The 13,496-nt window shown below is 44.6% G+C and overlaps 1 protein-coding gene across 1 annotated transcript; it reads left to right on the top strand.

The window, feature by feature from the left end:
* The first annotated feature begins 12,088 nt into the window (after nt 1–12,088).
* On the top strand, nt 12,089–13,078 carry LOC110536822 (trace amine-associated receptor 13c-like). Its single transcript, XM_021622498.3, has one exon. The coding sequence runs from the start codon at nt 12,137–12,139 to the stop codon at nt 13,076–13,078; it is 942 nt and encodes a 313-aa protein (XP_021478173.3). The 5' UTR covers nt 12,089–12,136.
* Nucleotides 13,079–13,496: the final 418 nt, after the last annotated feature.

Raw genomic sequence — 13,496 nt, 5'->3', positions numbered from 1 at the left:
CTGGCCCTCTTTCTGGGACTTCAACACAAACAGGACCATGCCTGGCCTGCTGAGGAGTGACGCACTCCATCCAAACTGGCTGGGTATTCTCATCTTTTCTATCAACATAGACAGGGCTCTAATTCATCTAGCTCCACAATGAGATAGGGTGCAGGCCAGGCAGCAGACTGTTAGCCAGCCTGCCCTCGGGCTTGTGTGGTGGAGGAGATCTTTATGGGCAGCAGGTGGCCTAGTGGTTAGAGTGTTGTACTAGTAACCGAAAGGTTACATGACCGAATCCCCGAGCAGACATGGTAAAAAATATGTGGTTCTGCCCCTGAACAAGGCAGTTAACCTACTGTTCCTAGGCCCTCATTGAAAATAAGAATTTGTTCTTAACTGACTTGCCTAGTTAAATAAAGGTAAAATATATATATATACTCTTGTCTGTTGATATCCCCTAGTGCAGGTATTCCCAAACGGGGGTATGGGTACCGTCGGGGGTACGCCACATAAAAATGTGAATCAAATTTAAAAAAAATATCCTTTCTTTATTTAAATTATTTTATAAAAAATCAACACATTTTCGAACAGTCCATTTAGTGAGGCCCGCATCCATAGAGACACATACCATCTCTACTACCAGCAGTAGAACACCTGCACCTGTCGACGACACAAGTTGTTCTGCTTCCACGAGCACATCCAATGCTAGCATCAATAATTCTACATTTGGTGTTCGCCCAGCTAGCATGGAAACTGGCAGTTGTGAATCTGATGCAGCCGAAGAGCTACAGCCCCCTTATCCGGGAAAGCACTGAACAACAGATAGGGACGTTGCACCATCGAAGAGGCGCTAACAAGATGCAAACTGCCTTTCCTCAGCCACAGTGTGTTACATGTGCAAAGTACTATCTCACAACTGGTACTATCAAGTACTATCTCACAGCTGAATTAAACCATTACTTTTGCGCAGATATTTAGAAACAAAACATGCCAATTTGAAAAACAAGCCACAGGAGTTTTTTGAGTGAGAATTAAGATGACTTTTGAGTAGTAAGAAGTATAAAAGCAAAAGATACCATTAATAAGAAGTTGCTAGAAGTGTCTTAAATGATGAGCTACAGAGTGGCTAGGACAGGCATGCCCCAAACTATTGTGGAGGACTTCATTCTTCCTGCTGCGGCGGATATGACTGGGACAATGCTGGGGGAAAAGCCAAAAAACAATACAGACAACGCCTCAATCAAACAACACTTTTTCACAACACATCAGTGACATGGCAGGAGATATTTTAAAATATTAACGCTTTGCATACAGAGGATATTTTGAAAGTACTCGACAGCTTTGTGATATCAAATGGACTTTGGTGGTCAAAATGTGTTGGTATCTATACAGATGGCACAAAAGCCATGACAGGGAGACATAGTGGAGTGGTAACGCGCGTGCAAGCAGTTGCTCCCGAAGCAACTTGGGTGCACTGCAGCATCCACCGAGAGGTTCTTGCTGCCAAGGAAATGCCTGACAGCTTAAAATGCATTTTGGACACTACAGTGAAAGTGGTTAACTTTATTAAAGCAATGCCCCTGAACTCTTGTGTATTTTCTGCCCTATGCAATGTATCGCTTTTACAACATACAGAAGTGCGCAGGTTATCAAGGGATAAAGTATTGACATGTTTTTTATTTTAAATTGAGAGACAAGCTTCAAGTTTTCTTTAATAAAGCTAGGGGGCAGAATTTTCACTTTTGGATAAATAGCGTGCCCAATTTCAACTTCCTGCTACTCATGCCAAGAATATAAGATATGCATATTATTCAGAGATTTGGATAGAAACACTCTGAAGTTTCTAAAACTGTTTGAATCATGTCTGTGAGTATAACAAAACGTATGTAGCAGGCAAAACCCAGAGGACTAACTGTTCAGATTTTTTTCTTTCCCCCTCTCTGTTCCCTCTATTGTCTTTGCCATGAGGTATTTCATAGGAACCTATTTTCAGTTCCTACCGCTTCCACCGGATGTCGCCAGTCTTTGGAATTTGGTTAAGCTTATTCCTTTGTGCAATGAAGAAATAGGCCAACTCGGAACTGGGGACACTTTTGTGAGTTGCACAAGACGTGAAAAGCAGCGCTGGTTTATTATCTTTCCTGTATTGAATACAGATTGCCCTGTCTGCAATTTGATCGATTATTAACGTTTAAAAATACCTAACATTGTATTACAAAATGTAACGATTCTCTTCTTGTGAAGTAGAGGCGGACCAAAGCGCAGCGTGGTGGTTGTTCATTGTATTTTATTCACGACACTATACATGAACAAACTAACGAAAAAACAAGAAACGTGAGAACTCAAAACCTAATACAGCCTATCTGGTGAATACTACACAAAGACAGGAACAATCACCCACAAACACACAGTGAAACCCAGGCTACCTAAGTATGATCCTCAATCAGAGACAACTAATGACACCTGCCTCTGATTGAGAACCATACTAGGCCGAAAACATAGAACTGCCCCAAAACATAGAAAAACAAACATAGACTGCCCACCCAACTCACGCCCTGACCATACTAAATAAATACAAAAACAAAGGAAATAGAGGTCAGAACGTGACACAAAAGCAGTTTGAAATATTTTCGCAAAGTTTATAGGCAACTTTTGAAATATTTTGTAGTAAGAAAGCGTTTTTTGTAAGCTGTTTTTTTCTGGATCAAACGCGCTTTATAAATGGACATTTTGGATATATATGGACGGAATTAATCAAACAAAAGGACCAATTATGATGTTTATGGGACATATTGGAGTGCCAACAAAAGAAGCTCGTCAAAGGTAATGCATGTTTTCTTTTGTGTGTAGCGCCTGCAGGGTTGTAAAATGCTAGCTCCTTTGTTCACTGCTGGTGTAGACGGTGCAGGCTATCAGATAATAGCTTCTTATGCTTTCGCCGAAAAGCATTTTTTAAATCTGACATGTTGGCTGGATTCACAACGAGTGTAGCTTTAATTGAGTATCTTACATTGTGTGATTTAATGAACGTTTGAATTTTATTGCATTTTATTTGAATCTGGCGTTCTGCATTTCCCCTGGAAATTGACCAGTTGAGACATTTGCGTCCCGCCTATCCTTTGACCATGATATTCTCTTGTCTGACCGATGACAAGTTTCTGACACAACTGGCCTATCTGGGCGATGTTTTTTCTCACCTGAATGTTCTGAATCTAGGATTACAGGGACGCTACACAACTATATTCAATGTGCAGGACAAAATTGAAGCTATGATTAAGAAGTTGGAGCTCTTCTCTGTCTGGAGAACCCACAGGTCTTTCCATCATTGTATGATTTCACAGACAATGTCAAATGTGATATAGTTGAGCACCTTAGTGAGTTGGGTATGCAATTATGCAGGTACATTCCCAAAACGGATGATGCAAACAACTGGTTTCCTTATGCCTTTCATGCCCTGCCTCTAGCCCACTTACTATCTGACCAAGAGATCCTCATCCAAATTGTAACAAGCGGTTCTGTGAAAATTGAATTTAATCAGAAGCCACTGCCAGATTTCTGGATTGGGCTGTGCTCAGAGTATCCTGCCTTGGCAAATCGTGCTGTTAAGACACTGATGCCCTTTGCAACCAAGTACCTATGTGAGAGTGGATTCTTGGCCCTCACTAGCATGAAAACTAAATACAGGCACAGACTGTGTGTAGAAAATTGACTGAGACTCTCTCCAATACAACCCAACTTTGCAGAGTTATGAGCATCCTTTCAAGCACACTCTTCTCATTAACATGTGGTGAGTTATTCACAATTTTTGGTGAACAAATCAGGTTTTATATGTAAGACGGTTAAATAAAGAGCAACATTATTGATGATTATTATTTGTGCCCTGGTCGTATAAGAGCTCTTGGTCACTTCCCACGAGCCGGGTTGTGACAAAAAACTCACACTCATTCTTATGTTTTATAAAAGTAAATGGGGTACGCAGCTGGAGATTGAATGTTTGAAGGGGTACGGGATTATACAAAATTTGGGAAACACTGCTCTAGTGGTATGGGGGGCTGTGCTTCGGCAAAGTGGGTAGGGTTATATCCTGCCTGATTGACCCTGTATCGTCGGAGACGAGTTGAGACTGGCCGGGGGCCCTAAGCAACCGCTTATGTCGCTTATGCCTGTAGCCGGCCGTGGCCCATCCCCCCCACTTGTGCCATGTCAGAGAACTCCTGGACAACCTATTGTGCGTTTTTTTTTATAAGTAAACAGGGTGATAAATGAGCTGAAAAGGAGACTTGATCAGGTTGTAAATCACAGCTCGTACATTGTTTGCTGCCTGATGTTTAAGTTTCAGTCATTCAATATTTTGGACAAATATGTGCGAAAGTAAGGCGGGAATCTCAACACAATCAAACTAGCATGGGCAATGATCATAAGTCATACCGTGGCTAATAGGCTATCATATCAACAGTTTTAATGTATTTCTTGCGTACACTAAAAACAGAGAAACATGTTGTAGCTCGCTAGCTGGCTGCTGGGAGGATGTAATGTCATCGCTTGGACGAATGGCTAAAGCTAAATAAGATGTAATTTCGTCATTTGTTAGCTAGCTAACAATAAATGTGACACACCTCTTGAACTAATGTTATCCACGGTTAGCATATGTCTTAGTTGTCAATCAAATGTATTTGGCATTGATCAAATTGTCAGGCACGAAAGCTGGTTAATCCTACTCAGTTGTCAAAAACGTGGGTTATGGGACATAAGCAGTTATTTGAGGGCAGGCTGCAACAGGGCTAGCGAGCAGGCTACTATTCACCATCGTATCAATGCAATTACTCGCTGAAAAAGTTTGACAGAGTTTATCCAAAGATACTGGTTTGCCCTTTTGTCTGTCGTTTATCCCTGACTAGATTTCATTCGTGCTGTTGCAGCTCCCTGTGAAAACACAGTTCAAAGTGAATTGCATGTCCTTATATTGCAACGGCTTATTTCCATATACACCAACTGTAGCTCTGATTGGTTATGGTGCACCAGTCTGTTTAAAGTCTGCGCATGGACAAGATTGACGTGTTTTTATTAATTTATAATCGACTGTGGTGTTTATTAATTGTCCAAACACACGGCCGCTTTCCCATTCACATTAATATAAAAATGTAACAAATACCCAATTCAACTTAATTCCCAAACATTCTATGAATATATGAAAATGTGAAATGACCGTATCCATGTGTATGCTTCTCACAAAATTTTTAATAATTCACCATATTCTAAATAAGCATATTTTAATTAGATTTAATGATGCTAAAACGCTGTTCGTTCTTATAAGGTTTTTGTTCAGACTATTACCACATTGTTTTCATCAAGGGATAAATGTGTGTTGATTAAAGTGGTGTTGATACAACATGATTTGGCAGGATTGGATTGACTTGTTGATTGCAGAAGGCAGAAACTTGTTTTAAAAGAGCAACCTGCAGTTCAAACAATAACAAAGTGTCTCATCTCGCCACAATTTCCGCAAACTGCTAAGGGATGAGGCTGGAGAAATGTAATGGAAAAAAGCCATTTGAACCTGTGGCCCTCAACAACCTGCCACCTGATCTACGGTGATCTTCTCATTCAAGGACTATGCACTATCATCCTAAAACGGCACATTGCTCTTTTTTTATTTAATGAGTCGGATGGGAAGGATATACTCCAAACACCCAAACAGGCGCTCATCTCCATCCTTCGCTGGAGAAGAAAATTGAGATTGTCACGGTCTGACCTCTATTTCCTTTGTTTTTTGTATTTATTTAGTATGGTCAGGGCGTGAGTTGGGTGGGCAGTCTATGTTTGTTTTTCTATGTTTTGGTCTAGTTCTATGTTCGGCCTGATATGGTTCTCAATCAGAGGCAGGTGTTCGTCATTGTCTCTGATTGGGAACCATATTTAGGTAGCCTGGGTTTCACTGTGTGTTTGTGGGTGATTGTTCCTGTCTTTGTGTTTGCACCAGATAGGGCTGTTTTTGTTCTCACGTTTCTTGTTTTCGTTAGTTTTGTTCATGTATAGTGTCTTCATTAAAATACGATGAACAACCACCACGCTGCGTTTTGGTCCGCCTCTACTACACAACAAGAGAACCGTTACAGAATCACCCACCACAACAGGACCAAGCGGTGTGGTAATGGGCAAAGGAAAAAGCAGCAGCAGGAGCAGCGCGAGGAGGTATGGACATGGGAGGACGAATTAGACGGTAAAGGACCTTGGGCTCAGCCAGGAGAGTATCGCCGCCCCAAGGAAGAACGGGAGGCGGCGAAAGCGGAGAGGCGCTGGTATGAGGAGGCAGCGCGGCGTCGTGGATGGAAGCCCGGGAGTCAGCCCCAAAAATTTCTTGGGGGGGGGCTAACAGGGAGTATGGCTACGCCAGGTAGGAGACCTGAGCCAACTTCCTGTGGTTACCGGTGGGCTAGAGAGACCGGGCAGGCACCGTGTTATGCTGTGGAGCGCACGGTGTCCCCAGTGCGGGTGCACAGCCCGGTGCGGTACATTCCAGCTCCGCGTATCGGCCGGGCTAGAGTGGGCATCGAGCCGAGTGCCATGAAGCCGGCTCTACGCATCTGGTCTCCAGTGCGTCTCCTTGGGCCGGCTTACATGGCACCAGCCTTGCGCACGGTGTCCCCGGTTCGCCTGCATAGCCCAGTGCGGGCTATTCCACCTCGCCGCACTGGCAGGGCGACCGGGACCATTCAACCGGGTAAGGTTGGGCAGGCTCGGTGCTCAAGAGCTCCAGTGCGCCTGCACGGCCCGGTCTATCCGTCACCACCTCCACACCCCAGCCCTCCGGTGGCAGCTCCCCGTACCAGGCTGTCTCTCCGGCCCATCCGTCCAGAGCCTTCCTCCTCTCCAGCTCTGCCGGAGCCTCCCGCCTGTCCGGCGCCTCTGCCGGAGCCTCCCGCCTGTCCGGCGCCTCTGCCGGAGCCTCCCGCCTGTCCGGCGCCTCTGCCGGAGCCTCCCGCCTGTCCGGCGCCTCTGCCGGAGCCTCCCGCCTGTCCGGCGCCTCTGCCGGAGCCTCCCGCCTGTCCGGCGCCTCTGCCGGAGCCTCCCGCCTGTCCGGCGCCTCTGCCGGAGCCTCCCGCCTGTCCGGCGCCTCTGCCGGAGCCTCCCGCCTGCCCGGCGCCTCTGCCAGAGCTTCGCGTCTGCCCGGCGCCATCGGAGCTTCCCGTCTGCCCAGCGCCGCCAGCGCCGCCCGTCTGCCCAGCGCCGCCAGCGCCGCCCGTCTGCCCAGCGCCGCCAGCGCCGCCCGTCTGCCCAGCGCCGCCAGTGCCGCCCGTCTGCCCAGCGCCGCCAGTGCCGCCCGTCTGCCCAGCGCCGCCAGTGCCGCCCGTCTGCCAGGAGCCGCCAATGCCGCCCGTCAGCCAGGGGCCACCAGTGCCGCCAGTCAGCCCAGCGCCAGCGCCGCCAGTCAACCAGGGGCCGCCAGTGCCGCCAGTCAGCCAGGGGCCGCCAGTCAGCCAGGGGCCGCCAGTGCCGCCAGTCAGCCAGGGGCCGCTAGAGCCCCTCCGCCCGGAGCAGCTGTCCCTCTGTCCCGAGCAGCTGTCCCTCTGTCCCGAGCAGCTGTCCCTCTGTCCCGAGCAGCTGTCCCTCTGTACCGAGCAGCTGTCCCTCTGTCCCGAGCAGCTGTCCCTCTGTCCCGAGCAGCTGTCCCTCTGTCCCGAGCAGCTGTCCCTCTGTCCCGAGAAGCTGCCCCTCTGTCCCAAGCAGCCCCTCTGTCCAGTGGGGTCATTGAGAGGGGTGGGCATGGTGAGTAAGCCACGGAGGCGGACACTAAGGCGGACTGAGACAATGGCGAAGTGGGGTCCGCGTCCCGCGCCAGAGCCGCCACCGCGGACAGACGCCCACCCAGACCCTCCCCTATAGGTCAAGGTTTTGCGGCCGGAGTCCGCACCTTTGGGGGGGGGTACTGTCACGGTCTGACCTCTATTTCCTTTGTTTTTTGTATTTATTTAGTATGGTCAGGGCGTGAGTTGGGTGGGCAGTCTATGTTTGTTTTTCTATGTTTTGGTCTAGTTCTATGTTCGGCCTGATATGGTTCTCAATCAGAGGCAGGTGTTCGTCATTGTCTCTGATTGGGAACCATATTTAGGTAGCCTGGGTTTCACTGTGTGTTTGTGGGTGATTGTTCCTGTCTTTGTGTTTGCACCAGATAGGGCTGTTTTTGTTCTCACGTTTCTTGTTTTCGTTAGTTTTGTTCATGTATAGTGTCTTCATTAAAATACGATGAACAACCACCACGCTGCGTTTTGGTCCGCCTCTACTACACAACAAGAGAACCGTTACAGAGATTTTACAGAAAGAGATCAGGGTGACTTGTGCGGATCAGGAGATGAGTGGATAATCTGCCTTTACCGTCTGTACTGCTAGCTAACGTTCATTCGCTGGAAAATAAATAGGACGAACTGAAAGCACGTATATCCTACCAACGGGACATTAAAACTGTAATATCATATGTTTCACAGAGTTGTGGCTGAATGACGACATTATTAACATAGCTGGCGGGTTACACACTCTATCGGCAGGATAGAAAAGCAGCCTCTGGTAAGACACGGGGAGGGGGCCTATGCATATTTGTAAACAACAACTTTTGCACGATATCTAAGGAAGACTCGAGGTTTTGCTTGCCTGAGGTAGAGTATCTCATGATAAGCTGTGGACCACACTATCTATTTTTACAGCTAACGTTAGCTAGTTAGGGCGGTAGGTAGCCTAGTGGTTAGAGCATGGGTGTCAAACTCTGGCCCGTAGGCCAAATTTGGCCCGCGGGGTAATTATATTTGGCCCGCGAGACAATACCAAATTCCTACTAGAGCTGGCCCGCAGGTATTATACAGCGCATTCACCACTAATACTACGAATCCCATAATGCTCTGCTGTTTTCGCGCGCCAATCAGGACAGGACCCAGAAACGCTCTCTCCTCTGTGACAGTAGTCATAGCAACATAGACGCTACAACTGTCAGCGAGCTAACCCTTCCCAAAAATGGCGAAAAGAAAGGCAGAAAACAGGAGCTTTCTGGACAAGTGGGAGGCAGAATATCTGTTTACATATGTAAAAGACAAACCTGTTTGTCTTGTTTGTGGAGTCAACGTGGCTGTAAGTAAGGAGTACAACATTAGACGACACTATGAAACGAAACACCATGACAAATACAAGGACCTGGACATGACTCAAAGGAGCCAGAAAGTAGAGGAGATGAAAAGAAGTTTGGTTTCACAACAGAATATGTTTAAAAAAGCCACATCACAAAGCGAGGCTGCTGTAAAGGCTAGTTATATAGTGGCAGCAGAGATCGCAAAATCAGCCCTCGAATGCCCAGAGAAAAAACAAGCATTTTCAAACATGAGCCTGAGCAGGAACACAGTAGCTGATCGCACATGTGATCTTGCCACCAATCTGTATGACCAGCTGATGGAAAAGGGAAAAGATTTTGTTGCGTTCTCCCTCGCTGTGGATGAGAGCTGCGACGCATCTGATACTGCTCAGCTGTCAGTCTTCATCCGTGGAGTGGACTCAAATCTGTGTGTTACGGAGGAGCTATTAGGATTCAAATCAATGCATGGCACAACCACAGGAAATGAAATCTTTGAGGAGGCCCCGAAATTAACGTTTTCTTTACGCACTTTTTCTTGCTACAAGGCATGGGCTTGAATGGTTGATTGATTTATTATCATTTTATTTGTAAAATTATTAGCCAGTGGAAAAAGTTTATTTTGGTATTTAAATCAGAAGGCTGCAAATAGAAAAGAGGCATACAATTTTTATTTAAATTGTATTTATTTAATAAATGAATGCCATTGATGTGTTTTTTCATTTGAAATTCGATTTTGCATGTCTCCACTATGAAATTATATATTGTATGGTAATAAGCGATGCTTGTTCCATATTCAATGTTAAAGCAAAACTTGTTTGGGTCCATATTAAAAGGTTAATTTGTTCAATGTTGGCCCGTGACTTTGTTCAGGTTTTACATTTTGGCCCACTGGGTATTTGAGTTTGACACCCCTGGGTTAGAGCATTGGGCCGGTTACTGGATCGAATCCCTGAGCTGACAATGTAAAAATATGTTGTTCTGCCCCTGAGCAAGACAGTTAACCCACTGTTCCCCAGGCGCTGTGGATGTTGATTAAGGCATCCCCCCGCACCTCTCTGATTCAGAGGGGTTGGGTTAAATGCGGAAGACACATTCAGTTGTACAACTGACCTTTCCCCTTCCCCTAAACAACAATGAACATAGTCCCTAATCATGTTGTTACTAACCTGCAACACTGCACTCCTGTGTTGCCTTGGCTGTTGTCCTATTGGAATGTGAACTTATGCCCCAGTCTGAGGTCCTGAGCACGCTGGAGCAGGTTTTCATCAAGGATCTCTCTATACTTTGCTCCGTACATCTTTTCTTTCCCTTGATCGTGACTAGTCTCCCATTCCCTGCCACTGAAAAACATCCCCACCCCATGATGCTGCCATCACCATACTTCACTGTAGGGATTGTGCCAGGTTTCCTCCACACGTGACGCTTGGCTTTCAGGCTAAAGAGTTCAATCTTGGTTTCATCAGACCAGAGCATCTTGTTTCTCATCGTCTGAATGATCGGCTATGAAAAGCCAACTGACATTTACTCCTGAGGTGCTGACCTGTTGCACCCTCGACAACAACTGTGATTGTTATTATTTGACCCTGCTGGTCATCTATGAACATTTGAACATCTTGGCCATGTTCTGTTATAATCTCCACCGGTCACAGCCAGAAGAGGACTGGCCACCCCTCATCGGTTCCTCTCTAGGTTTCTTCATAGGTTCTGTCTGGCCTTTCGATGGGGATATTTCCTAGCCATATTTCCTAGTTCCGTCTGGTCAATATACCATAAAGGCCTGATTGATGGAGTTCTGCAGAGATGGTTGTCGATTTGGAAGGTTCTCCCATCTCCACGGAGGAACACTGGAACTCTGTCAGTGACCATTGGGTCACCAAGACTCTCCCTGACCAAGGCCATTTTCCCCCGATTGCTCAGTTTGGCCAGGCGACCAGCTCTAGGAAGAGTCTTGGTGTTTACAAACTTCTTCCATTTAAGAATGATGGAGGCCACTGTTTTCTTGGGGACCTTCAATGCTGCATAAATGTTTTGGTACCCTTCCCCAGATCTGTGCCTTGACACAATCCTGTCTCTGAGCTCTACGGACAATTCCTTCAAACTCATGACTTGGTTTTTGCTCTGACATGCACTGTCAACTGTGGGACCTTATATAGAGAGATGTGTGCCTTTCCAAATCATGTCCAATCATTTGAATTTACCACAGATGGACTCCCAAGTTGTAGACACATCTGAAGGATGATCAATGGAAACGGGATGCACCTAAGCCCAGTCTCCAGTCTCATAGCAAATTTTCTAAATACTTACGTGAATAAGGTATTTGTAGTAAATTTGCAGAAATTAATACAAACCTGTTTTCACTTTGTCATTATGGGGTATTGTGTGTAAAATGTGTTTTATCAATTTTAGAATAAGTCGGTAACGTAACAAATGTGGAAAATGGGAAGCGGTCTGAATACTTTCCGAATGCACTGTATGTTGAATTTTCCTATAATGGCACTATTAATTTAGATTTTACGTGCTCATTAGTGCATATACCATGAGGTTATGCCATCTTATTAACATCCCTACTGTCAACATTCCTATACACTGGCTAACTGACATGCCGTCCCGTCATGTCTTTTGAGGTTGTGAAGTAGTGTGAAGTCCAAGCTGACCACTGACATCACCCAAAACAGTCATCCTATTTCCCATGTCAAATAGCCTTTGAGTCACCAAAACATAGACCATACTATTTTTTTCCAGATTAAAATCATCAGACTTGTCATACATCTATTAACCACTATATTGCTGTGTTTGATCTCAATATGGTTCCACAAATTATTTGTTTTTCTGACCGTTTGTAATTATTTTGTGCTCACTTACAGTATGTATGTTTTAGTGGTGTGTGTGTCGAGAAACTCTGAGGAGGGGGAGTTTCCCTCAGTCACGCAGGGATAAATAGAGAGGCAGAGCTCATAGTCTGTCAGAAGGGTGACCTGACAGGGTCATACAAAGGATCAAACAGGAGCAGAACCTCAGAATTTTTACCCTTTCTTACAAATGGAGGAACACAAAGATGCTAAACACTGTTTTCATAACTCTTCTTGCAGGAAGGCTTCGCTATCGACATCTATATACATAACACTGTACATTTTGTTCTCATTAATTTCAGCGGTTACAGTATTTTTGAACATACTGGTGATCATCTCGATCTATCACTTCAAGCAGCTCCACACTCCAACCAACCTGCTCATCCTCTCTCTGGCTGTGACAGATTTCCTGGTAGGACTAATTGCGATACCAGTAGTGACTGTGGCAGTAATGGAATCATGCTGGGTTTTTGGGAAATATTTCTGTGTGTTTTTTCTCTTCATCGGTTACTTAATTATTTCTTTATCTCTGGGCAATTTGGTTTTGATATCTATTGACCGTTATGTAGCTGTGTGTTATCCCTTGTTGTACCACTCTAAAATAACAATACCAAGAATTATCTGTTGGATATTGATTACCTGGTGTTGGTGTAGCATATACAATGCTGCTATTTCAAATAACTCTGTAACTCTACAGGTACCCAAAATGTGTTTTGAAGAATGTTTTATTTTCGAAGGATTTAACTGGAGTAAAACCATTGATTTTGTAATTATAATGGTTGTCCCATGCTATATTATTATAACACTTTATTTCAAAATATTTGTTGTCGCCAGATCACAGGCCAGAAAGATATTTTCAAAAGAGGCTGCCACCAAGTCTGGTGTTAAAACTGTACTGGTGAATAAGACTGAGAGAAAAGCAGCAAAAACTCTATCTATTGTAGTTTTCACCTATCTATCTTGTTGGATTTCAATTTTTTTTCTACATTTTTTTTTTCTACAGTCATTAATTTACTTACTCTTACTGCCATTTCTTAATTCCTTAATTCATCCAATAATTTATGCTTTCTTTTATCCATGGTTCAAAGCGATAGCTAAACATGTTTTAACTCTAAAGTTAAGGCGTTTATAGTTCCTACATTTTTATTCAAAAGTTTGTCAAGCACAGATTTGATAATGTTATTTTCAAACTATACTGTTGTTGTAATTGTTTCTTTCATAATATACTTACATTACTTATCTCAGTTAGCTGTTGTTATTAAAGATACATTTGGTGTTGATTCAGAATGTGGTGTTGATACAGCATGATTTGGCCGTATTGGATTGTATAATGACATGTTAATTGCCAAAGGCATAAGCTTGTTATAAAGACATTTTAGTCATTTTGGGATGTACATTCCAAAGACCAAAGTCTGTGTTTGTTCCATGTTATTTAATGATAAATAGTATGTAAGTATTCTAAAAGTAAAGTACATTTTGAGGACGTCATGAATCAATCCAGATGTTATTTAACACCACCCTCTAGTGGCTCAATGGCGACACAATGTCTT

This window comes from Oncorhynchus mykiss, chromosome 12 (genome assembly GCF_057628025.1).
Source record: "Oncorhynchus mykiss isolate SJ-2025 chromosome 12, ASM5762802v1, whole genome shotgun sequence".
Classification (NCBI taxonomy): Eukaryota; Metazoa; Chordata; class Actinopteri; order Salmoniformes; family Salmonidae; genus Oncorhynchus; species Oncorhynchus mykiss.
Note: the sequence above shows the minus strand (reverse complement) of the source record. Positions and strands in the feature narration are given on the sequence as shown.

Bases quoted from the DNA above. Each gene is read 5' to 3' on its own strand.
- LOC110536822 (XM_021622498.3), top strand. From the start codon at position 12,137: ATGGAGGAACACAAAGATGCTAAACACTGTTTTCATAACTCTTCTTGC.